The sequence below is a fragment of the Dermacentor albipictus genome, chromosome 7 (genome assembly GCF_038994185.2).
Source record: "Dermacentor albipictus isolate Rhodes 1998 colony chromosome 7, USDA_Dalb.pri_finalv2, whole genome shotgun sequence".
In the NCBI taxonomy this organism is placed as follows: domain Eukaryota; kingdom Metazoa; phylum Arthropoda; class Arachnida; order Ixodida; family Ixodidae; genus Dermacentor; species Dermacentor albipictus.
Window position 1 is genome coordinate 140171977 of NC_091827.1, and position 27131 is coordinate 140199107.

The 27131-nt window shown below is 46.3% G+C and overlaps 1 protein-coding gene across 1 annotated transcript in view; it reads right to left on the reverse strand.

The window, feature by feature from the left end:
- LOC139047299 (uncharacterized) overlaps positions 1 to 27131 on the reverse strand; it is a 1527628-nt gene that overhangs the window by 776190 nt on the left and 724307 nt on the right. The window contains exon 17 of the mRNA XM_070521114.1: positions 20982 to 21338. Within this exon, the coding sequence (XP_070377215.1) occupies positions 20982 to 21338 (357 nt within the window). The remainder of the gene's footprint in view (positions 1 to 20981; positions 21339 to 27131) is intronic.

Below are 27131 nucleotides of genomic sequence, written 5' to 3' on the forward strand. Positions count from 1 at the left end.
CTCACCCAGTGACATAGATATTTATTTATTTATTATTTGGTACATACTGCTAGCCTTAACGAAGGCTTTGGCAGGAAAGGGTACATTCATAAAAGGGAAAATACATCATTCACACAGGGTTCAACGATAATCGTTTGCAACAGGCCTTGGCTTTGGTTTAGAAGTAAGCTTATACATACACACGTACAGCGATATAGACAATGCACATTCATGGTGACAATAGAACAAAATGTAAAAACCACATTTCATCATGTAGCAACAAAGATATGGTTAGACAGCTTAGACAAAAAAGAATCGAAGGTGGCACAATCGACAACTTCTTGTGGTAACATATTCCATTCTCTAATAGCTTGTGGGAAGTATGAATATCTGAAGGTGTCATTGTGAAACCTATACTCAGATAATTGTTTATTGTGTTTCGTTCTTGAAATTCTAGCGTTAGCGTGTACTAAAAAGTTATTTTTGCCTTTTTTAGGGCATTGCTCTGGGGAATAAACAGGAATTTTAGTCGGAGATATCTAGCATGATCGCTAATTGTTGGGAGTCCAGCTAAGCGTAGAAGTTCAGTTGGGGATTCATGACGACGGTATTTATTATAAATGAATCTTACTGCTTTTCTTTGTACGTTCTCTAACTTCGCTATGGCACATTTAGTGTGTGGAAACCAGCATATGGCGCCGTATTCTATAACGGAGCGAATGAATGACCTGTACGCGAGTAGTTTGGTGTTGGGTGAAGCGTGTCTGAGGGACTCTTTGAGGGAAAAAAGCGCCGAGAGTGATTTTGCTGCCACGTATGACACGTGTTTGTTCCATTTTAGATCGGAAGAGATAACTATACCTAAATGCTTGTATTCTTCTACCCTGTGTAGTTCTCTTTGCTGACTTTCGTATGGAAAGGTTAGTGGTTCTTTCTTTCTCCTAACTGTCATGCAGACAGTTTTTTCTGCATTTAGCGTCATCTGCCAGTCTTGACACCATTTTGCTATATTTTTAAGTGCGTCATTCAGAACAACTTGATCATCCTTGGTATGTATTGGTTTATAAATATTGCAGTCATCTGCGAACATGCGTACCGTTGCGTCAATGCCGTTTGCGATGTCGTTAATAAAAAGAAGGAAGAGAATGGGAGCTAAAACTGTGCTCTGAGGCACACCGGATAAAACTTCAACGTAGTCTGAGGATTGCCCTTCGAAATGAACGAATTGTTGACGACCTGACAAATATGCTTTTAACCACTTTGTAAGAATACCGTGTCCCAGAATTCCTTGCAGCTTATGGATTAGTTTTGGATGCGATACCCGATCAAAAGCTTTTGATAGGTCTAGAAAAATTATGTCTACCTGTCCTCGCTTATCGATTGTTAATGCTAGGTCATGAATAGATTCTATTAATTGAGTTGTTGTAGACAAACCACTCCTAAATCCATGTTGGTTAGGGTTAATCAGAGAATGACTTTCAACAAAAGTTACGATGTGTTTTAATATTAAATGCTCAAAAATTTTTCCTGCTGTACAAGTGAGTGAAATAGATACATTACACAACACTCTATCACAAGCCGCATGCTATAATCATCAATTCTACCACCTTTCACAGGATTAGACGGCACACACCTTCGGCAACTCCGGACAAACACCTTCCCGAACCGCCATTTTCCCCACCTCTACCGCACATGGTACAACGACACCTGCCTGAGGTTTGGAACGTCGTCGACAACGTTTCACATCACAGTGGAATGTTTCACCTTCATCTTCACTTCCTACCTTCCTTCCTACCACCGATGACCCTTCGCGGTGGGACTCCTAAGGCATGGCGGGCTATCATCTACTGGGCTAAGGCCATCGTCGAAGACATCAAAGGGGCCTTGGACTAAGGCTGCTCCCCAAAGTCAAAGGTTTCATCTCGATCATCTCGATGGTCCATTTCGAGGCTCATAAATTTAGTCGAGCTAGACGGGGCTGTACGGCATAGGCCTGGATGCCAGAGCGGCGTAGGAGGCGACGTCTCCCGTCGTTCATGTGCTTTCATGCAGTCTCCTCAGTCACTTGCTACCATACAACGACACCCCCAATGGAGCGCATTTATTTCAAGCCTAACCAAAGGAGATGGTCCAGCTGAGTTCACCAAGCTCGGCGAAACTTTATACAGGCGATTTTAATCGGAAACATATGGGATAGTTACCCCGTCGAGATGGCGTCTTGCCATTCCGCAGACAGTGCCCGATGGTGCAGACCACTATGACGCAAAGTGTGGCTTGCGGAATGGTGCAGGACCTTTGTTAAGGCGAAGGCCTTAGATGGCTCATGGGAAGAAACATTGGCTCTCAGGCGTTACGAAAATTTGACCGTCCGGCATTATTGCACCAAATCCAATGGCGCCAAAACTGCGGATCGAACCCTCACTCGACCTTAAATGGCAGTCTATCCCACAATTTTCGGTGTTAATTCAAAGTGAATTAGGGTACGTTTGCCTAGGCACCTAAACTTATAAACTATGGTGAAAGTCGCACCCAGGACGTGTGGTGCTAATCAAGGCAAAGTTCATTATGCCACAGTGAACTAAGATAGAGTTAGTTGAAGCACACAAACTGACGACCTTCGGTGGGAATCACACCCTGGACCTAGCGGGGTGGGGAGGTGGGGGGAGTCAAACCCGCTTGAAGATATGGCCGGATGGCGACATCTGCAATTTCGATTCTAATTGACATCATGAACGTCCTATCTATATTTAGAACAAATACACATTAAGAATATTTGGCATCAAATTTTATGAACTTCCCTTGGGAAGTTTGTTCTTGTATGCCTCCATTGTTGGTGGTTTCCCTAGTTTTCTGCCAGCAAAACCCCCAATCGCATCTTACTAATCTCTACTGCGGACATGCTTACTATACCTCTGCTATTACTGAAGCCAAGTGCTTCAAAGAAACCATTGGAGCGTAAACTGACAGCTGGCTAGATACCTTCACATTCTAATAAAACATTTTCCATCGCTTCTCTAGCTTTACAGCAGCGACGACTTGTTTGTTCGTCCTTGGTGTACGCCGCTTTATTAGTACGGGTTCTAAGGCATCCTCCACTCGCTTGGAAAAGTGAAGGGCGTCCCTCCGAGTTATCATAAATTTCTTGCCTAATTTTAGTTTATATCTTAGGTAGTTACAGCAAATGAATTTTTCATTGCCTCCACCCAGGAGCTTGCCTGAACGTCGCTCAATTTGCACTTCACGTTCTTTGTTGGCATGTTGCTTACTACAACGGGCGCTAACTCACTGGTAGGCTTCCTAGTTAATTTTCTCCACTATGAGTCAATATTTTTCCCGTAAAAATACTTGAACACGCTCGCAACCCATACATTTTTATGTATGGGTTGTAAAATCTATTAATAGTAAAATCTATTATCTCGCTTCAAAACTTGTCAAGCCCTTGTCACTCTGTGTAGCTTAATTTGTAGCCTTCGCCTATGCACCCGACGCGAAGTGTCCCACTGCTCTTTTGTTGACATCTAGTCCTGATTGTACCCTCGACATGAGTCAAACGACCGCATTTGCAAATGTAAGTCGTAGTGCCATTACGCCTTCCCACAAACCCTTGAGCACCTAGTGCCTATTGTATGGGGCACTGTGTTTCATTATTGCCACATTTCTCTCCTCCTCCACTTTTATTCTTTTTTCCTATGCTTCGATATATCAATTGCCTCGGTTTATCCATATACCAAGGTATTTATAGTCTTTCACCCGAGGCATTTCCCGTCCCTGTATTGATACTATCGGTTCACTGTTTTTGTTGAATAGCATAACACCTGATTTTCAAACAACAAAGTTCAGTATTAAATTATCGGCTTTTTCTCCGCATATCTTAGCCAGACGTTGCATATAACTTTGCTTATTAGCAAGCAGCACAATGTCGTCCATGTAAACAAACTGGAAGCTGCTGCATTACTATTGTGCCCGCCTGTTCGTATGAGGGAGAAAACTGGATATTCATTGCTTCCAACGCCCTTTTATAAAGGGCACGCCTGTCTCCGTATCTTGGATACATCCACTTTCTCTTCGTTACTCATCTTTTTGCATTCGAGATATACGGTATTTTCTAGGTGCATCTGCCTCGGGAGCTCTATACATTCGTCGCCCAAGCCTTGCCCTTCCAGAATGACTAAAAAATAATGCAATCTACATCGTCATCTGCTCCTTGAATATTAAAGAAAGCCACCTATAGCAGTTTCCTTTACTGTGGGAATATTTCAATACGCTTAGTAAGAAAAAATAACTTGTGATCCAGATGCCTACCGGTTCTGAATTCATTTTGAAGTAGCACAATTTGCCATCTTATTCTACTCACGCTGGCAGTTCTAACTTAATCCCCAGCATTGGTGACCGGAATGTAGTCTGCATGAGTGAGTTGTGTTTTCCCCCTTAACCCAAAAAAATAAATAAAATTATTGCTACTCTGTCGGCAATGATCAAGAGCGTCACCTTGGGGCCGCCGGGTGCGCACGCCGGCTTTTGTGGGAAGGGCGGAACGAAGCGCGATCTCGGAGGCCGTGAGAAGCGCACGCACGAAGCTGCAGTGTACAGAATGCGCGCTCCGTTCAGGTCGTGCTATGTGACTGCCTGACCGACGCATAGGAACCACATGCGGATGGCGCATTTAGAAGCGCTCTCAATTGCTCAATACGAAGCGATGCCGGCCAATGCATCTAGCCAGGGGTGGGAAGATGCCAGGCATCTACAAGAAGCAAGGAGCGAGCGCATGCTGGCACACATTCCTATGGTTTGACCTTCAGTTTCGCGTGCTTTGAGCCTAGTGCTGCAACCCAATCGCTATTAGTGAGACCAGAGGGCTAGGACACCGATAAGATATTTCGCCAAAGTATTATTACCATTCAAGTGGGCATGCCGAGATAGCAGATGGCAGTCGGCTTCTTCTGGTTGTACGCAATTTTTACCGAAATTCAAGAAACAGGTTTTCTCTTAATTGAGGTTCTTTATTAAACTGCGTCAGCGAATATACACGGCAACAGTAGGAAAAAGTGCGCTGATCTGAAGACTATAGTGAATTGAAATTAGCTATTGATGAATAGCTGCCGTCTATGGAAATTGGCGTCATAGCACTGGATTCACACGGACAAAAAGAGACGACAAGATGTGCGACAACTTTTAACTATTTCTTGTCTTTCTTGTCCCTGTGAATCGAGCACTATGACCTCAGTTAATGCAACGATCCAATTTGCCCGAAAATCTGCCATCCTGTTTATAGAAATCTTGCATATGACGACAGATGCAAGGCGCTGGCCGCTTCGAAATGGGTGACGAGAAGACTGTTAAAAATGTGTTTTAGAAAATGGTAGCGTTACGCTTGGCATCCGAGCTCCGGCTGCATAATTTTTCTAACGTGACGCAATAGTTCTACGGAAACCCGCAAGGTAGAGAGAAGTAATTAATCAAGGGAAAATCAGATATCCCCCTGTTCCTAGCAATTGTTACAAAGGAAATTCATACGGGTTCCTAGAAAAAGAGCCTCACAGTTGAATAAAAACTGTGCCGCATGAAGACAAATTTTTCAACTGTGAGGACTTTCTTTCGAGGAACCTGTATCGGTTTCCTTTGTAGCAATTGCTACGAACAGGTGGATGTCTTATGCTCCCTTTATTAATTACTTCTCTTCACGTTGCCGGATCCCGCAGAAGTATTACGTCAGACCGTTGCCTTTGCTTCGTGTTGTCTACAAATTCGACTTAGCCCTGCCATCTGCTAGCAGCTTGGTGAGCTCAGATGGTGGAGCGGTTGCCTCGGAAAGGCGGTGATACCATGTTCGAGTCCCGGACCAGGGGTGCTATGCAGGATGCGACGAGTTTGGCGAAACTCGGGATCTTCTCGAGCTCTGGCGACACCCCAAGATGAAAGCACAAATGGTACCGAGACACAGTTTATCTTTCGACAAGCCTCCAGTTTCATTGATTTATCTAGATTAACTCTGGGTGGCTATCATGCCTTGGGCGTTGCCTTCTGGGCAGTCGATAAACTGGGGCCCACGTGATCATACCGTTGGTGCATGGTCGTACATTCTTTCACTTGTTTGTCGTTTCGCCGAGTGCATTACATGCACAAGCGAGTTATGAAACACATGCATTTAGTACAATATTATTAGTTAGTTTAACGTGGTTTAAAAGCATTTTAAAGCTTACACGATGTACACTGAATGTATATTCGAGTAATTTATAATTCAGAACGCTTCGCATTATACCACGAGGGAACGCTGTGGTGGCGTCATCACACAAGTTCATCGGGCGAGCATGGCGGCTGAACATTCAAGAGGCCCAGTGTAAACAAACTCGTACAACGAGCTTCCAGTGCGCGGCGTAGTGATCAGGCTCGACGATGATTACTATTTCTTGGATAGTTCTGTTCCTCCGGGAGCAATCTTTCCCTGCACCCTGTAATACTGCAAATAGCTTCGGCAATTTTACACATCGCAACGTGCATCTACTGTTCACGGCCTAATGCTGAAGAAACAACTTGTCCGGGGCTGCTTCTGTGCGTGCGTTGAGTTCCTCCACTCTGCGTGATTGCGAGCGCCTCGAATATTGCATAGTGTGTGCAAAAGGAATACAGTCGATATTGCTATGATGCGACAAGGAGGTGGTGCCGACGATGTATCTCGCAACCAACACAGTGAAGGAGACATCGACAAACTGCAGATAAGTATATTTCTAGTATTTCATATTTAGCATAATAGTAGTGCACGGATTAATGGTGCGTTCACACTGAGGCATTCGGCGTCTGGAGCGGCGCCCAATTCGGCGAAACACAGTTCGGCGGCGGTGAGATCCGCCGGAACAGCCCCTTCCGCGCCGATCGCTCCCGGACCGATTTTTGCGGCAGCTGCCGCCGGATTGCCTCGCCGCGAATCAATCGGAGCGCGTCTCAGCTATTGGAAAGATGGCGGCCAAACCCAACGCTCTCGTCATATCGCAGTCTTCGAACGCATCGCGACATCGGAAATGCTCATCGAATTGGTGCGTAACCGCCCCGTCCTTTTCGACAAGTACCACGTGAAGCACAAGGTATAAGCGACCTAACAAGGTGGCGTGACCAAGCTACGCACGCCCTTGTAAAGCAGGACGAACCCACCAACGCCAGTGGCGTCGTTTCTTCCGCGAATGCTTCTGCGCGTCACGCATCGCCAGAAAGGTGCTTGCCGACAGGCCTAGCAGTACTGCCTCTTCTTGCTCAGGGTTCATCATTGCCTTTTCAAGCAATGGTGGAGACGCGCAAAATTAACACACGAACTCGACGCGAACGGAGACAACTGCGCAATTTCAAGCTGCGCGAACATCTGGGACATCCCGCGCTTGGTTGGAGGTTAGCACTTTATGGGGAAGATGGCGCTGTATCTCGTTCCGGCGGCGCGGTGCGCAAGCAATGTGAACGACGCGATTTTCGGCTGCCGGAGAATTCCATTCTCTGTAGACGCCGGATTCCTCAGTGTGAACGGGCCATAAGTCACTTTCGTAGTAACGAAATGAATCTCCAGAAGTTTAAACAAGGCATTGAGAACCAATGAGTGTTCGTGCTTTTACATCTACGTGGGCCCGCGAAAATATGGAAAAGATAAAGGTAACCTTCACTTACTTGATGAGATAACAGAAATTCATCAGTGACATTCAGCCCGCAGAATCTATGGAAGAGTATCTTTATCCAAGTGAAACATCAACAGCAGGTACTTATATAAAGCAGGAAACTTATAGAAAAATTTGACGGGTTGAACATCACATGGGAGGTATTCCCGAATGGTGATCGCCACGTTACCGATATCCTTCAAAAATTTAGAATCATTGCATTCTACCGGTTATGCAATATGGGACATAAACCTGGAGGTTAACAAACAAAATTGAGAAGTCGAGGACTGTGCAGAAAGCGAAGTAACAAAAATTGTTGGAGATAGCATTAAGGCAGGAAGACAGTGGCGTAGTAAACCATGGCAACTGATATGCTAGTTGAGATTAGGAAAAAATGGAATCTGCGGGGAGGTCATGCACGTCTTCAATCACTTGTTGCCCATTTACAACAGGTGATTACATAAGCGTGACAGAATGGATGTGAAGGAGAGAGAACTGCAGCCGAGGATGGTAGAAAATTGCGTTTTTGGACAAAAATATGATGTTTGTAGGCATAGGATGCAATCAGCTCGCATAAGACGGGATTGGAGGGAGCGGCACTGGTTTTGCAGTGAACAAAAGTAAGTTTGTGGTGCTGACAGTAGAGACTCGTGAAGGTGCGAGGACACCTCAGCTGTTGGCACACTAATAAACATTACAATTGACTCTGAAAAAAACAACCCATTATGAAAAATAAAGCAACGTTCTCCCGACAAATTGTTTTATTATGCATGCACTAAAGGCTTCCACAGTAAAGGGCATTTAGTACCAATAGTGCAATGAGCACTTTTATTTGTAAATAATGGTTTATATGCAGTTGATTCGTTCCAACAATCCACTTTTTTTGCAGCAAAACATACTGCTGCTGGAGGCACTCCGCCTGGAGGCTGTAGACGAGAGCCAGGCATGAGCTCTTGAGAGTGTGGCAAGGTCCAGAGGGCTGCTCTGCAACAGTAGGATTAGTGCCCTCACTGCTCTCCAGTCGAGCCCCCAGAACACACCCTATAAAGGAGCTTTCAGTGTATTATTTTGTTTATTATTCAAGAGCATGAATAAAATTATTGCAGTAAACATTGTGCTGTGCATATTGGAACACTTGTAACATGCACTTGATGTCTCTTCAAAATAAGCAAAAACTTAAGACAACCTGTGCCACTCTTGGACCGCGTAAATGAAAAAGACACTCATGCAGCATATACGTCATTGTGCTGTTTGTTCTTTCTATGTGCAAGAATACAGTGGGTGTTGATTAGCCACAAGATGAATGGTGTGTGTATTTCACAATGAATAGACAGGAAGCGGCATGAGCTCATATGCACAGTCTATAGGCAATGCTATTGCCTATAGACTGTGCATATGAATGCAACACTCCCCGATTTAAACGTGCCATTACATGCATGTTCGATACCACATATTCTAGAACAATATCATACAGTTGCATTTACTAATTTTCGCAGAGCTTAAGCCCATGCATAGCTCACTTGTGATGTATCCATTTCATAGGCCAAAAAATTGTACACTTTGTCCTTTTGTGTTGTATGAAAAGCGGCATCCTCTAGTTGGGTACAACTTGCAGCAGCCGATTGCCTCCACGTCTAAAGAAATAGGCCCTCTCCAATAAGCGGGTATTAGTGTGTCCAGCTGCACGACGTCAGTGTAGAGTATGTGCCCATTGGTGCAGGCTTCTGTTCACCTGCCATTGAAGTGCAGATTCCGTGGGCTCTTAAAGTTGTATCTGACTATAGAGTCACGTAATGCCTTGCACTGGTTGCATAGGCTTTAGCAACTTGATAGCACACAATGATCAGGAACAGAAATCTATAAAGGCACCCAAGCAAAGCTGGCTGGCCACACTTCCATTATGAGGGGCTGTAAAATGTCTCGCCAAACATTCCCCAAGACATCCTTGAAGAAGAGGTGATGTTTGTCACTTCTTTAGAAACAAAAACAGGTTACAATGAATGTTGTGCACCACGTTAAAACAAACTGAGCTTGGTTATCTGCACAGCATGTAATGGAAGCTTGTGCTTCACATAGGAAACAAGCTCCTCTGTCCAGTACAGTTGCAGTGTTCGGTGTGGCACCTATTATGTCATTAGTGTCAACATACAAATTTCAAAGGCCATTCATTTCAGCATTATTTTTGTATGACGGTTTTTTCAATCAGTGCTTGTACTACATGAGCAGGTGGATTTGAAAGCAAAGCTTTGTTTGCAAACTTTCACACTTCCATAATTCTGTGGCAAGGCACCGGCACGGTGTCGAATAGCTCACACTTCCTTGGTCCTGGACCAAAGAAGCCCAATGCTCTATTTGAAGTTGGATCGCGCAACAATTTGACGGCACACAAAGAAGAGTAACACACAAAGCAGAGCGTTCTGCTGTGTGTATTTCTCTTCTTTGTGTCCCGTCGAATTGTTGTGCAATTAAACTTCAAGCTTCTATACCAATACAACCAGTCTTCAACCTCACCAATGCTCTAGTTATTAAGCCACAATGGCGCATATCTTTGAAATGTCCCAACACGAATTAGCTCTCCCACAAATCACCACAAGCATAAAATTTTGCTACACAGGTGTATGCACGTGCCATATTCTGTACCACTAAACTAGCAGGAATCAAAGGGGCAAGCATTAACCAGCCTTACTGCTGCCGTTACCATCATCATCATGACACCAATAGAAAGACAGTGCTGCGTTTCAGTAAAGTGAGTGCCGGAGGGAAAGGCGTGACAGCGACGCTTACAACAAAAATAGCAGTTACAAGACATGTTCAATGACAAAATACGCTGCATATCGCTCATCCTACTTTGGCATTGCGGCAAGCTTTTACACATTTGAACATGTCACAGTTTGTGTAATCATTGCTCTAAAGCTGTACAAAATGTCTATTCGCTCTGCAATCTGTTTTTATTATGGCGGGTTAAAGACCCGCTTTTCATTGGCGTCTGCACCACATTTCTGCCGATATGTAATTTTGCCTTGGTGGTTCCCGACATCTTCACGCACACCGAGTTATGCAGAGCATTGGATCTGCATTGTTCTACTACTGAAGAATGAGAGCCCCATTGTGAGACGAAAATATACGATTTGTCCATACAGAGTAGCGCTGCCTCCCCCCCCCCCCCCCAAAGAATATACCCTGAACCACTGGCAAATGCACCTACGGTGAACACAGCAAACACTCTGAAGTAGTTTCTTCACGGTAGCCAGCACACTAAGATTCTCAATGCATTTTCATTTCGCCATAAATGCATAGGCACAACCGGCTTGGCGCGACATCCGCATCTCGCACTGCAACGGATTGTGCAATGCCTTGCTATTTCACAGTGCGGCCGATGGATGGCGCATGACCAAAATTCAGCATTATGCATACTAAGTAACTTGCACTAAGTACTACGTAATCTCATAAAAAAACGAAGTTCTTTATGAGAGTAGTATTCAGGGGGTACTTCACACAATTTGTGATATCCATTTATCTATTTATACTTCATTAACCTCTTTCCTCAAAAAGTGAGCCATTTCGAAGGCACCCTCATAGACAAGTAGAACAATCGGTACAAAGTCAGCAACCAGCGAAAATGTCCGTATCATAGGCTGCCGCATGTGTGATGTCGGTAACACAAAATTTAAGTCGGCTACACAGAAGTGACAAATTTGGCAATATAACTCGTCTAGACATTGCTTCAATGCTAATCACAGTAACGCTGACATTGAAGGCACCTTAATTCCTACGTATGTTCCGTCGACACACCCGAGTAAAGTCGTAATGTTTCCTCGAAGTCAGAAGCGTTCTTTTATAAATGCCCGCTCAGCCGCAGTCTCCGGGAATGCCAGCCACCGCTTCCACACTGCAGCATCAATAAGCGCAGCAGACATCTCTGACACAGAGACTCACAGTAGTTTGATGACGTCCAATGTACCGCTCGGCACCGACGCTTTCCTGAAAACTCCCAGCCCCGTTGAAACGGAGGGCGCAGAGGGACTTGCTTTTCGGCGGTGAGTGAATGAAGCCCGCCACGCTGTCTCCAGAGACGAGAGTCTTCGCCTAGCTCGTCACACAGCCAGCGCACTGATGTCTTCAACAGGCGAAAATGACGCTGAAACTCCACGGCGGTCATGTACGTGAACGCGTCCAGATGGTCATACTGCCGCTTGCTGCCGCTGGATGCAATAACACAGGCTGCTGCTGCCACCTCCATGATCCCGAGTTGAACTCGAAGGGGGTTTCGCGATGCACGAGTTTAGCACGAGTTCGCCTGTCAATCAAAGCCAGTGGTCACGCCCCGCGCGAGGCATGTAACTCTTGTGCGCGCACCCACCACGGTTGGGCCACGCCCAACTTATCTTCCGGCAACAGCGATGCGGTGCCGAGCTGAGAGGCATCAACAATATTTACCACCGACATAAAACACGCACAACGCAGTGTCATCGGTGATGTACTGCACACTACTATCAAAATGAAAGCGTTGACTGTCGATGGCTTATGCATATATCTTCTCGGGCTGAGATGGCCCCATAGCACGGTCTCATTGCCTGCATTGTGGCCACATAGCGCACCGTAAATAATTATCGGCACGTCACTGTAGCTGCTTGCAAGGCGTCGATGCGCCGAGGGTGACGACGATACTGAGGAGTGCGCATCGCACAGTCGTTTGAGGTGGCTGCTATGTCATCGGTGATGTGCCGGAGCCAAAACGTCGTAAACACGATCAGCGTCCGAGAATCGCTCGCTCTTCCAGACCCAGTTGAATGGCATTTCTTCATCACAAGCACTGCGCACTCAACAGTTCCAACACCTTCCTCAGTTCGAAGTCTCATTTTATAACCGCACAAAAGAGCCCTCACCTGCCAAAATGCGATTGCTGCGGTGTCGTTACGATATCCTTCTGCGATCGCTGCTGGCTCCAGCATAAGTAATCCGCAAGCACCTTGGTGCGCACAAAACAATCAAATACTGCGTACATGCGCTCAGAGGCACTTTCACTGGGCACGCGATGACAAGCTATGAATTGTGTCGCTGGGAACCACGCACTTCTTCGCAATGCATCGCCGAGGCTTCGCGCACAGAGATAAGCGGGTACATTTTCACTACGGGCACTACGGACCGCCATTTTGCAGCGACAGCCGTTGCTCCCGTATTTATGACTAGTGTCTCGTTTTTAGTTGGTAAAGCAGGGGCCTTAAAGCGCCTGCGATGAACCGCCGTACCACGGCGCTGCGTTTCTATTCCCCTAATAGAGAAAGAGTGGTAATCCCTGACATTATTGAGAAGAGCACTGTAGGACCTCTACTCGACTTCTCACCGTATGAACTGCCTCGGGTGTGCGACCCGCTTCAATGTATCCGCTTGTAAGCTTTCGCCTAACTGTGGCCAGTCGCGGCAAGAAGTGCAAAATTTAATAATTTGCTCGGCCTCCGCTTGTCATCAAAAATTCCTAGCATTCAAAATGAAGAGCAGACACGTAAAGAAATAAAAATATTAGTTATTTTATTCGTTGTATTTTAACGTATTCGTTTGAGCGAAAGCGTAGGTGCAAGAATGCGCCGCATGTAGCCTGTTCGCATTCGATGGAGGATAGAAAGATAGTGCCCGAAAGAGGAGGCGCGCCCTTGACGCGCCCGGGAGAGGCGTGGCAAGCGGCTCACGGCAAGTGTGCAGACAGACAGCTGTACATTCACGGTATTGCTAAGTTGCGATAATCCGTTGATAACAATACGCGGCGCTGGCGCGTTTCGTTGTGCAGCCATCTGCACTTGAAACTTGGAAGCAGCGTGCCGCGCAGGGTGCGCTCATGTTGTCATACGCGGCATTTTGTCCAGATATATTTTGCCTGCAGCCTTTGCGTGTTTCACGCTATCTCCGTTCACTACTGCCATCGAGCAAACTTGGGTAAAACTCGGGTGAACGAGAAACTCGGCGCATCCTGCATTGTACCTCTGGATGAATTTTCCTTCAAGTGTGAGGCTTTTCTTTCGAGGGACCCGTATGGGTTTCCTTTGTAGCAATTGCTAGGAATGGGTGGAGACATGATTTTCTATTTAATAATTTGCTAGCATGTTCACATCTGCCTATGCTATCCCCAGACTGTGTTTTCACAAAGCCCGAGTAGCTGGGGGGGGGGGGGGGGGTGAATGAGGATGCCTTTGATGTAAGTGGCTGCGATTGCACAAGATACGAAAACATATATTGAGCATGGCTCCTCCAAATTGTGAGCAATTCACAAGGACAGCAGTGGCAGGAACAAGTGGTAAAACAGAACAAAACAGTAAAAGAAAAGAGCACTAGGAGTGCTGTGTATGTGTCTTTCTTCGTTTGGTTTACCGTCATGTTGTGCTTTAGAAACCAACTTGTTCTTTTCGTTTTTCTTACTTTTTTTCGTTTCTTGGTTAACTCGTTCATTTTTGCAGTACACGTAAAAAAAAAGGGAGCGAGAAAGGAGGAACAAGCCGCTTTCCTCCTTCAGGCCGGTGAGTTGCTCCTTCACACGCATTTCACATGTCATGCCCTCTTGTGGCATCAAAGGGCAAGAAACTTTCTCCCGTTATTTTGTATCTTGCGACGCCGCTAGTGACCCGAACATCGGCTACAATAACTCCTTTCCGACGGAAAGTAATGCTAAGTAGCATAGCCTGATGTCTAAACCTTTCATGACAAGTGACCGCCAGTGTCGAACCTCTAGTGCATCAAAACTCAGAGCTGGGCGAGTTAATGCGGTTCCATCTTAACGAAAATGTGCGCGAGAAGGCGTAGACGGCCAAGAGAGAGGCGACAAAGACGTGTTTGTCGTTTCTCTCAGGTCTACGCCATTTTTGTGCACTTTTCCGTTAAGATCAAACCTCTAGCTCCAACGGGAGCTGCGATACGACGATAGTTAAACTCAAGTAGCGACGCATTGCGAGACAAGCCTGTAGTCAGGCATCTCAGCCTAGACACCGCAGTTATCAGCCTACCTTGCTCGTTTTGTTGCGTGAAATTAGGATGAGGTGAAGGTTAAGCCTTCTCAAGCTATGCATCTGTGGCCATGTTGAAGCGTCACCCACAACGGCTTCCAAGCGAAAGCAAAACACGTTTGCTGGCTGCGTCGGCACGTAGCTGCGCGGTGGGAGCGCATCACCGCCGCAAGCGACGCTGTCAAATCCACAGCTGGAGCACGAACCCTGCCGCCAGAGCAAGGAAGCACACGAGCGCACCATACAACTGTATGGTGCCCTGTATATCCAGCGTCACATCTGTGCCGATTCGTCCGCGTCTCCGCCCGCCAGCGGCGGCTTTTCGCATCGTGTAGGGCGCACGACACTATCGAGACAGGAAGCACCGGTCAACAGCAGATGTATTTCTCAAAAGGTGGGGTATGAGCAATGTACAAACGAAAAGTATCCACAAAATAAATTGGAAAAAATCTTCTACAAATTACTGACTCTCGCATTGCAGTTTTGCACACACAGCTGTGGGTGGCTGTGAAGAAAAGTAAAAACTCTCGAAGATAACATGTTGAAGGACAATTGAAACTACTAAGCGCGAGAAGCCTAGCGAAATGCACAAGGATAGGGGGCAAATGAATATGCCCAGACGGGAACGGGAGACGAAGCTAATGGGCCACACATGGGTATGGCAGCTTTGTACACCGTTTCGAGTGTCGGGATTCTAGAAAGCTGCAGGGCGCTGTCGAACTCAAGCGTCGGTACCAAGCGAAACCCCCCACTGTCTTGCAGAAAGTACGGTTAGCACGGTGCATAGACAGCTTCGCAGTAGAGGCGCTCGGAGAGAGACGGCATACCCTAAAGTCGGAGCTATCCTTCCTGCTCACTTGTCGCGACAGTTGCGCTTCAGCCACTGTATTTGCGCTTTGGTTATAGTAGTTGTAGCTCAGTAGACTGTATCGCAACCATCTTCATTACCACGGCTATCCTGGAGATGGATATAACACAGCAGGCACCAGCAGTTAGCCGTCTGATATCGTCAATAGTAAGCGGGGCCAGGCACGCGAACCGCGGTGAGTAACCTTTGGTTATCGTATGTAATAGTATCCTGAAATTGCGGCGAGTAACTTGTATCACAGGCTGCTTGTATGCTAGGCTAGTATTTACGTCCGCTCTCCTCCAATATCCTTATAAGTCGCACGCAGCTGCTCAGCGTGTAGCAGTGAACGACGTCCTCACCGCAGCCGAATACTCCATAGTCTGTGGACGGGAAGGCAAAGCATGATTTCGAAGGCTTGCTCGAAAGCCGTGGCCTCAGCGTCCCGGTCACTCCTACACTATACGCCCGGCCTCATTGTCGGCCGCCGCCGGTGCACCGCACGCCGGCTCGCACGTACGCGCAGCGGCGTACACGCGCGGATAGCATAATGTTTGCCATTTCTGTATGAAATTAGGCGAGAAAACGTTGATGCGATCTCAACATATTGTAAGTGGTAAACGTCAGTGGTTCTCCTATAATTATTTATTTATTTATACATACTGCAGCCCCTTTATGGGGTGATTGCAGGAGTGGGTTAGACAAAATAAGTCATACAAAAAAAACAAGTAAACAATAACATATTAAATATTCACAAGAATAAGACAGATGACACAAATGAAACGCAAAATAGCAGCAACATTATGAGTCAGTACAAAAACGAGAATGAGTCAATACACTGTAACCACAAGAAAATACATAAAGTCAGATGTGGTGAACTTCTAACAGGAAATCGTTTAATGGCAGTGACCTAATTGTTCCGGGCGTTAAGTTCCAGAATTCAATAGTACGTGGGAAAAAGCTCTATTTAACTTTATCAGATCGAGCCAAGTAAGGCTTGATATAAAGGTTATGGTGACTCCTACTTGACCGAGGAATGTCTGAAGGAATATATATGGGATGTGAGACACGATAATAAAAATTGACGATGCCATGCAGAAACTTCAATGACTCATTGTGATGGCGTATGGATAAAGGGGTTAGGTTCAAAGAAGATAATGCACGAGAGGTTGAAAAATAGTGATCATAGCGACGATATATGAACCGAATAGATTTTCGTTGTATGCTCTCAATGGAGTTAATGTCGCACTGCTTATGAGGGTTCCAGACAGGAGAAGCCTAATCTAGGATAGGGCGAATTAAAGTTTTATACATACGTAACTTAGTTTCCTTTGGATAATTGTTAAAATTGCGCCTCAAGTACCCCAGCTTCCGGAGTGCTTTAGTGCAAATGAAATAATGTGTTTTCACAAGGACATGTTAGTTGTAAATATGACACCAAGATACTTCTATTCTGAGGCCTTGTTCAAGGATAAGTCGTTGAAATTGTAATTGGTCAATGAAGGAGAGGCACTATTAGAAAATTACGTTATCACTGTTTTAGTAAAATTTATTTTCATCTGCCAAGTGTTGCACCAGGTACAGAAGCTGACAAATGATGAATTTAGTGCAAGATGATCTTCTGGTGTGTTAATCACGCGATACAAAACACAGTCGTCCGCATAAAGGCGTATGTGTGAAGTGACGCTTCGAGGCAAGTCATTAATGTATAGTAGAAATAGTAAAGGACCAAGAACCGACCCTTGGGGTACACCAGAAGATGAATTAGTTGAATTATAACGTACGAATTGTGATCGATGAGAAAGGTAACTGGCAATTCAGCTAAAGAAGTGAGAATTTTTCAAGATTATGTTAAGCTTTATTAAGAGATTAGAATGCAGTACAGTATCGAAAGCCTTGGAAAAACTCATAAATATAGCGTCGACCTGGGTGCCGATATGAAGGGCGGAGAGGATGTCGTGTGAGAATTCTACTAGTTGTGTTAAGGTGCTGAAACCTTTCCTAAAACCATGGTGAAAGTTAGAAAGCATGTTATTAGATTCCAGAAATTCCACTATATGTTTGTGAATTATGTGCTCCAGCATCTTACATGAATATGATGTTAATGAAATGGGTCTATAATTAGATAAGAGCTGCTTATTACCAGATTTGAATAATGGATGGACTTTGGCCAGCTTCCTTGAGGATGAAACAATGCCGGTATTGAGGGACTTTTGAAAGATGATGGTTAAGTAGCCAGCAGACCACAATGAATAATGAATAATAATTCAATTGGGTATACTATCAGGACCGGTTGATTTTTTTAGTGTCTAACTGTAGTATTAGGTTTATTACACCATGCTTTTTAATCATGATATCAGTAATCGGAGTTGTCACTTTAGGAGGGTCAGAGGATGGAACTTCGTGGGTATCTGATGAAAAGACGGACTTAAAGTACGCATTAAAAGCATCAGCAATTATTAACGTATCATTAGTTGTTTCATCACTGACGATTATAGATGCCGATGTGGACTCTGTTGGCAAGACAGAGCGCCAACGTTTGCGAGGATAAGATTTAGATTTCCTAAATGGACATTGAAAAAACTGTCTTTAGCCGATTTTGTAATTACTCGAAGTTCTTCCTTTGCCCTACGAAACCTGATGGACTATCAGGGTCTGATAAACGCTTCACGCGCCTGAGGCGTCCAACGCGGCGTGATACGTGAAGGATATCACGTGTCATCCAGGGTAATGTGAGGTTCTTTTTCGTTGTTTTTAGTGGAACAAAACGTTGCATGCAGTCACTGACAATAGTTTCAAATTCGCTGACTAGTTCGTTGATGTCACCCATGTGACTAATCGTGTGAAATGCATCGAAAGAAGAAGCAAGAAAATTGGTGATAGCACTATCCTCAGCGCGAGCGAAATCAGGAAATGTGGTGAAAGTCGACAGCGGCACGAAAACAGGACAGTTAATAGTATCTGCCACAGCCTTGTGGTCCGAATTTCCATCAAAAATACCACATTCAAAACCACACTGATAAATATTTGAACCGGGAAAGACCAAGTCAAGCAGCGAGTCACCTCTTGTTGCTTCGCTAACAATTTGCTTTAAATCGAAGAACAAGGAAATGTTCAACAATTCTTGACAGATGAATGTATCTCGAACAGAAAACGTAAATGATGGCCAATGGATACCTGCGTGCGTTGAAATCGGCCATCAAAATAAGATTAGACAGTTGGAATCTTTGTATGTTCAAATAATCATTAAGGATGCGCAATACATGGACAGATGAACCTGGCCGCCGATAAAGATTGCCGATTACAATGGACTGTTCATAAAGAAAAATTTTGCACCAGACAAATTCAATTTCTGCTGGCGCCTTCATAATGGAGAACTTAATGTCAGATCGAACGATAAGAGCGACCACTCCACCTTCGCTATTCTGTGGATCCGCTCGTATCGCCACATAGCCTGGGGGAGTGAATTCAGAATCATAGACGCCATTGTGAAGCCACGTTTCCGTAATGCCCACAATATGTGGGGAGTGTGAACACACAAGAGACAAGAAGTCAGGAAATTTGTCTATAATGCTTCTAGCGTTACTATGCATAATCGAGAGCTTTTCATGACTGTGCTTACGACGTTAAACAGAAGGCGTAGTAAAATGTCGGGCTGTGCGTTTGAGGGACTGCCTGTGTGTTTTCTCAAGGGCATCCTTATCAGCGTTCCAGACGTACCGAGATTTATCTATGAGAATGTAATTGAAGCGAAGCTTCAATTACATTCTCAGAACTCAGAACCATTGTTGCGATATACCTGGGAGGCTTCCCAAAGTTGTTTGCGGAGAGCACGAATTTTAAAGGAGAAGTCTTCGGTTGCATGGTAGTCAGTGTCTTTAAATTTGCGCACGTTCTTGAGTATGGCTACTTTCTCGATGTAGTCCAAAATTCTCAGAATAACAGGACGTGGATGGTCCTCGCGTACCCTACCAAGCCTATGACAGCGTTCGATTCTTGGACATTGGATCGACATTCTGAGATGACGTTTGACACCTTGTTTAATAAGTCGTCCCCATCTTTATTTGCGTCTTCTGGGATGCCATACAAGGTTACGTTATTGCGACGAGATCTAGTTTCGAGGTCATCATTTTTCTTGCTCAGCTGCGCCACAGCAAATGTTAAGGAATCAAGTTGAGCACGTAATGGTACGTCCACACTAGCGACAAAAACGCGCGCGACACAACGCGCGCGGCGAGCGGTGCTGTCGCGCGCGGCAAGATTCACGAAAAGCGGCAGCAACGCGCGGCAAACGCGCGAATGGGTGCGAGACCCATTTTTCGCGGCAGACGCGAAACGTCCACCAATCAGAAGTGAGCCGCTTTACGAGCCGCGCTGTTGTGGCGCCACCTGTCGCATAAGCAAAGAATCATAATCTATGGGCTCTGAGACTGAACAGTGACACGCGCGCCGTAAAATCTCAGAGGCAATTTCCAGTCAAGGGGGCTGTTTTTGTTGAGCCTTACCACACCGCCACTCAGGCGTCGACGAAGAATTCGCCTCGCAATGGAGGCGTTTTTGGAAACCGTTCGCGGATATGCGTACCTCTATGATAAATCCAGCGTCGGACAAGGAGCTGCGCGCCAACCGCTGGCACATTATGGACAGCAGTTTGGCATGACAGGTGAGTAATTGGTGAAGGTGGGGAAGCAGAGTGCGCGCCTGGCCCTCAGTGTCCCTGTACCGCACCCAAAACTTTCTCGTCCGCTGTCTGGCACGTCGGCGTCGCACAAGTAAAGAACAAACAAGTATTATAGTGTTCACAGTCACCAGTAGCTCCTCGTCCGTATCCGACATGCCTGAGCGTGGCCGGCAGTGGCGCAAAAAAACACAGACACTTCCGATGGAAGACGAAATGGGCAGAACGGAGAGCGCGTTGTAGCGAGAAGTATCGAATGGAACGAGACAACGCGGGACTCCACGGGCCGCTGCCGCGTGCCGCAAAACGCGACTGTGGACTTGCCCGCACGCGTCTGCCGCGCGGTCGCTTGCCGCGTGCGGCGTGTCGCGCGCGTTTTTGTCGCTAGTGTGGGCGTACCATAAGACGTCATAGTTTTCCGGTGGTGAAGACGCAAGCGCAGTCACACGAGAATCGAGACGTTCGAAATGCTGGTCGACAGTTTTCTGGAATGACTTTATGTCGGCCATGTCACGAGCTAATTGCTTCTGCCTATCTAACAGTTCAGACAGCATTTTGGCAATCACAACGTCATTAGCATCAACGGCCGTAGCGTCGGCCTGTGAGGTGGAAGCAGCGGCTGCCGCGGTTCTCGTTAGGCTACTCGAAGCCATTTGAATTTCGGGGGAACGGTGAAGCCCAGGATTTTTCTTTGGAGGGCCAGGGTTCACTTCCACGTCACCGCTCAACAGAGGGCGATTCAAGCAATACATCATTTGTGAAGAACAGGAAACAACATCACGTAGGCATAGGAACAGCAATAGAAACCGATCGTCGGATCTAATACAATGAGCGCCTTTGCGGTAACATACCTGCACGAAGAAAAATATTCGGGTGAGCATCTTGCCGGTACTGCTGTCACCTGGCCCACTGAAGAAGGGCGCTGGGGGCAACGCTTTTATATCCTCGGTAGATGACGCAATAGCAGCGCGGAGACCGCTGATAGCCGGCTGATCCAGCGAGGCGTAGGCAAAGGCGTGCAAGGGGTCGCCAGATACGCCGATGAACGGGCCCCGGCTATAACACAAGGTGATAGGGCAGTTCAGACGCGCACCGTCAGTGCACTGCACGTGCAGACCTTGAGAGCAGAGGCCAGCTGGACACGAAGAAACGTAGCAGTCAAAGGGAGCAGCACAGCACTCAACGGGAACAGTCAGGCAATCGAGAAGCTGCGCGAAGAAAAATATTCGGGTGAGCATCTTGCCGGTACTGCTGTCACCTAGCCCACTCTAGGTTGGCTAGGTGGGGCTTCGCCATCCACTGCGGCTTCGAAGTAAAATGCTTAGATCGCTGTCGCCACCGTGTTGATAATTGAATATCCCTGTTAAAAAGTGTTCAATATAGTGCTGTGTTATATTAACAGGTCTGTGTTCATTTGCCGTGCCTATCAGGTGACTACACCCAAACAAATATCCTACCGAAATTTATTACTGAATTACGCATAACAGAGAGTCACTCACTGCCACAACAATGAAGGTCGATTCATCATGGCTATATAATAAGTTTCCAAGCCTGTGGGTCTTGGCAGCTCGAGCAGCGTTTGTGTATGTGACGTGTGTTGCGTGTTCTGGCGGCTCCGTTCTGAGCAGTATGTGTGAAAGTGCTCCGTGTTGCTCTGTTGAGCGTAGTATGTCTATGAAAGTGTTGTGTGTTTTATTCGAGGAATGTTCGTGCATGTGCCGTGGGTCGCGTGATCTGGTCGCTCCGTTCTGCACTGTAGGTGTGAAAGTGTTGCACTGTTGTGCATAGTATGTCTATGAAAGCGTTGTATGCTGCTCTGTCGTTACTTTGCCGAACAGAGAATTTTTCTTTAAAATCAAAAGGTAGCGACAGCGGGCAAGCGATGTCTGTAGCGGCATAGTATACCTATGAAAGTGTTGCGTTGCTGTATCGTTACTTTGCCGAATGGAAAGTGGAATGCCAGCTTCTTTTTGCCTAAAACCTAAAGGTAGCGACTCCTTGTGAACTTTGCCGCTTTCCCTTTCACCTGACGCGCCTCCTGAGTGTCAACCCTCCTATTGGCCGAAGCGCGGTGGTCACTTAATAGCGCGCGCGTTCTTGGTCCGTAGCAGACGCCGGCGCCATTCCGGGTATCAAAATCGCGCTTTGGTTCTTTTCTGGCGGCGGAGTTTTGGCCGAGAGCGCTTCGCTTACGCTGGCGCCGTTTACGCATTGCGGGGATGTCAGGCCTGTGTTGTGCTTATGGGTGTAACAACCGAGCAGGCAAGGGGAAACGAATTTTCGTCGTTCGGTCTTGAAGAAGCAACGCGGCTCGCCGAAAGATTTGACTGCACAGAATGGCCGGACAAACTTTAAGAACGCGCGGGACCGGCACCTTTTGCGAGTTAAGTGGCTGTTCATCAGAAGTCACCGGTATATTTTTGGAAGATTTGGTGAGAAGCGCGAGCGTCTGCAGTCTTTCTTCGCACCAAATAACTTCCAGCATGGTTGTAGTTGGAAATGTTCATTCACTCGCTGCTTCGGAAGCCGTGCTTCATGTTGTCTGAGCCTCCCGTTTTACGTTCCTGGTTCGGCAGGCTTTATTATTATGTCGCGCACATTGCTTGGCGAACTCGTTTTGCTTTAGTTCAAACAGTTCTGGGCTCAGGCACAAAAGTTGCGCTTCACATGCTGATTCGGCGATGCTGTTTACACTGCTTGCTGTGCAGACCTATCTCTGAAGTGACGCTCATTTCTAGGTGTATTTTTTTAGTGGGAAACATGGAAGAACTCTTGACTGAAACGACGGTTGTCGTAGTTTGAGCCACCGCTTTTCGTGCTACTTACGGTGCAGGTCTAGTGTTTATGTAGCGCACATTGCTGCGCGTAAGTGTATTCGCGGGGTTGTTACCGAAGTCGGCAGTTACTGTGCCTGGCTAGGTACAGTCACGGCAGCTATATCTTGAGTACGCCATATATGCGTGCATAATGAATGAGAATGCAGACATCCGCTAAACACAGCAGAGAATATCTTGGGTTCAAAGATGTAGTGCAAATATAAGCTGATTGAAACATCTTTAACGCGGATAGATCTGGTAAAAGAAACTTCTAAGGGAAGAGCGCGCAGTGACCCATACCATTTTCAACGTTCGAAAAATTCTTATAGCCACGCACACAGTGGGATGACATATCAACAGTTCTTATTTTCGAAAGAATTTGTGAAATTCCGCGGCGCATATTTCCCCCACTCCTTTCGTGCCTTGTATTATTTCATAAAACCTTGTGCGGCATCAAATCTTAGCTCATTGATCTTAGGGTAACTACACCGAAAACAAATTTGAAAGCACTGTCCTTCGGAAATACGGCATCAAGTAATTAAAGCCCGATGCAATACAATGCCTTTTTGCAGTACGGGTAACGCGTTTCTCTTTTATTTATTGGTTACCTGCATCGCCCCGTAGGGCATTACAGCTGGGAGGTTACGTACTTGAATACATACATGAACAAATTATTTCAATGGGTGGAAAAAAGCATCATTTTCTGAGATGTATACAATGCTCGATGGCAAACTGTTTCAATCTGGAACAGTTCTAACAGAAAGATAATAACGGAAGACGTCACCCCTACAAGACAATTCGCTGACCTTCAAACAGTGGTCAAGTAGTTTAAGTATGTAGTGTGGTGCCTGCATATATTTTCCGTGATTTATACCTGTTTTAGAATAATAAATGTCGTGAAAAAATTTTAGTCTGATATGCCTTCTATGATCATTCAGCTCTTGCCATTTAGGTTGAGCAGCCGCTGCAACAAAACAAGACGCAGCCTAGCCGTCCGATATTTTTACTGCAGCTCGTGTTCCCCGCTGTCTACGGTCCATATCCCCGTGCCTCCCCTTTGACGCAGCAGACAGCCTCATCCTGCCAGCTGCCTAGCAGAGCATACTGCGCACAATCAGCAGGCTGACTCTGCGGCTTCCCTGGACTTGGAACTAAGACGCCTGCGCTTGATCGGCTGGAGAACCATACATAGGGGACCATACCGGTACCAGCCTCACTGTTGAGCAGAGCTGCAACAAAACAGGACGCAGCCTAACCGTCCGATATTTTTACTGCAGCTCGTGTTCCCCGCTGTCTACAGTCCATATCCCCGTGCCTCCCCTTTGACGCAGCAGACAGCCTCATCCTGCCAGCTGCCCAGCAGAGCATACTGCGCACAATCAGCAGGCTGACTCTGCGGCTTCCCTGGACTTGGAGCTAAGTCGCCTGCGCTTGATCGGCTGGAGAACCATACATAGGGGAGAATCCCAGTACCAGCTTCACTGTTGAGCAGCGGCTGCAACAAAACAGGACGCAGCCTAACCGTCCGAAATTTTTACTGCAGCTCGTGTTCCCCGCTGTCTACAGTTCATATCCCCGTGCCTCCCCTTTGACGCAGCAGACGGCATCATCGTGCCAGCTGCCTAGCATAGCATACTGCGCACAATCAGCAGGCTGACTCTGCGGCTTCCCTGGACTTGGAACTAAGACGCCTGCGCTTGATCGGCTGGAGAACCATACATAGGGGACCATACCGGTACCAGCCTCACTGTTGAGCAGAGCTGCAACAAAACAGGACGCAGCCTAACCGTCCGATATTTTTACTGCAGCTCGTGTTCCCCGCTGTCTACAGTCCATATCCCCGTGCCTCCCCTTTGACGCAGCAGACGGCATCATCGTGCCAGCTGCCTAGCATAGCATACTGCGCACAATCAGCAGGCTGACTCTGCGGCTTCCCTGGACTTGGAACTAAGACGCCTGCGCTTGATCGGCTGGAGAACCATACATAGGGGACCATACCGGTACCAGCCTCACTGTTGAGCAGAGCTGCAACAAAACAGGACGCAGCCTAACCGTCCGATATTTTTACTGCAGCTCGTGTTCCCCGCTGTCTACAGTCCATATCCCCGTGCCTCCCCTTTGACGCAGCAGACGGCATCATCGTGCCCTGCCTAGCATAGCATACTGCGCACAATCAGCAGGCTGACTCTGCGGCTTCCCTGGACTTCGAACTAAGACGCCTGCGCTTGATCGGCTGGAGAACCATACATAGGGGACCATACCGGTACCAGCTTCACTGTTGAGCAGTGGCTGCAACAAAACAGGACGCAGCCTAACCGTCCAATATATTACTGCTGGTTAGTTTTTTTTTTGCCTTTCACTGCATCCTATGATGTTGTTGCAGCTGCTGCTCACAAGTGCGTCTCGTGTTTTTGGTCTGTTTTCTGCGATGCCAACCAACGCTGAACTCGCTGAAAAAATTGGGCATCTCGAATCGCTGCTTAATGATAAGCTTGATGCACTTGTACACAGTCGGGCTGCCAAGATTGGGAAGAGGCTTGAAGACCAGGGAATCGGCAACCTTGCTTCTCTAGCTGAAAGCGTGCGCTTCATGAGCGAACAGTATCACACATTCAAAGCGACATTCAGTGAACTGGTAACTACTAAGAAAGCATTAACTTCGCAGAATCAAGCATTAACCAAAAGAATCGCAGACGTAGAACAGTACAGCAGATAGAATAACATTAAATTAAAGGCATTCCATCATCACAAGGAGAGGAATGCTCTGCGATCATGACGAAGGTTGCCGATGCGATTTAGTGCCCAATTTCTTCTGGAGACATTGATATAGCTCATCGTGTGGCCAGCAAGATGTCGGACAGGTACACAATTATTCGTTTTTGTTCACGTTACAAAACGAATGAATTTCTTCGCAAGGGTCGCGAAACTCATCTGCGATGCTCCCAGATTGACTTTTCTGGTAGTAATGATAATCCCATTTACATTAACGAACACCTCACAACTTAAAACAACCGCTTATTCAGCAAGGCCCTTGCACTGCAAAAAAAGAGAACAGTTGGCAGTTTTTATGGACTGAAAATTGCCAGATTAAAGCCCGTCAGTCAACCGACAGCAGGGTCATCCGAATAAGCTCGGAGGCTGATTTTCGCATCTTTGCGCAGGCGTAGCCTATTGCTACATTTCCTGTTCTGCGAACTGATTGCACACGCGTTCCTCAATACTTTTCATAATGTATTTGCTATCACCAGCCGAAGTGGAACCACTGCTTACATCTTCTATCTCTATTCTTCATATCAATGCACGAAGTTTGCGCAAGAACCATGATGCCATTTCTGCATTTGCTGACTCGCTTAATCATTCGTTTTCATTTATTTCAGTTTTGGAAACATGGCTTGACAATGCTGATAGCAATTTAAACGGTTTTCGTCCATACCAAGCCGAATACTGCCATCGTGTTTCGGATTGACATGGTGGTTCCGCCATATTTATTTCACCTCATATTAAATATAAGCGTAGGCTTGATCTTTTTTTTATGCACATCACTGTGAATAGATATGGATTGACACTGACTTACAGCTGAATTCTCATAACCATACCAGTTTTAGTGTTGGTTGTGTATACCGCTCCCCTTCTTCATCTATTCCTGGTTTTCTGGGTGAACTCTGCATAGTTTTAAAAAAAAGTGCTCTTGAACATAAGCAAGTCCTAATTCTCAGTGATATTAACATCAACTTACTTGACGTCGACAACGGAAATGTAACAGCTTATACAGACTGTCTTGCGGGTTTCGGACTGGAATTATTAATTATGTCTCCTACTAGGCGTTTTACTCATGGTACCAACACGCTTCTTGACCATGCTCTAACAAACATCGCACCAACTCCGAACTCTGGTGTCATAGATACGCAGATCACAGACCATTTCCCAATATTCGTCTCTTTTGAGGCCGAAATACCTCAGTCCGAGCCTTGCTACTTTTCCTCCAAGTTTGACCGAGACAGTTTTGATAACACTATCACAAATACTGATTGGTCTGCAATTAACTTCCTGCATGATGTCGATGAAGCTCCTGAAAATGTTTGTTCCATCTTTCTACAGCCTTTTCGCGCTAAAACCACTGCCATCCGATGCAAGAAACATTTTAAGTTTCCCGGTAAACCTTGGGTAACAAGAGGTCTACTGACT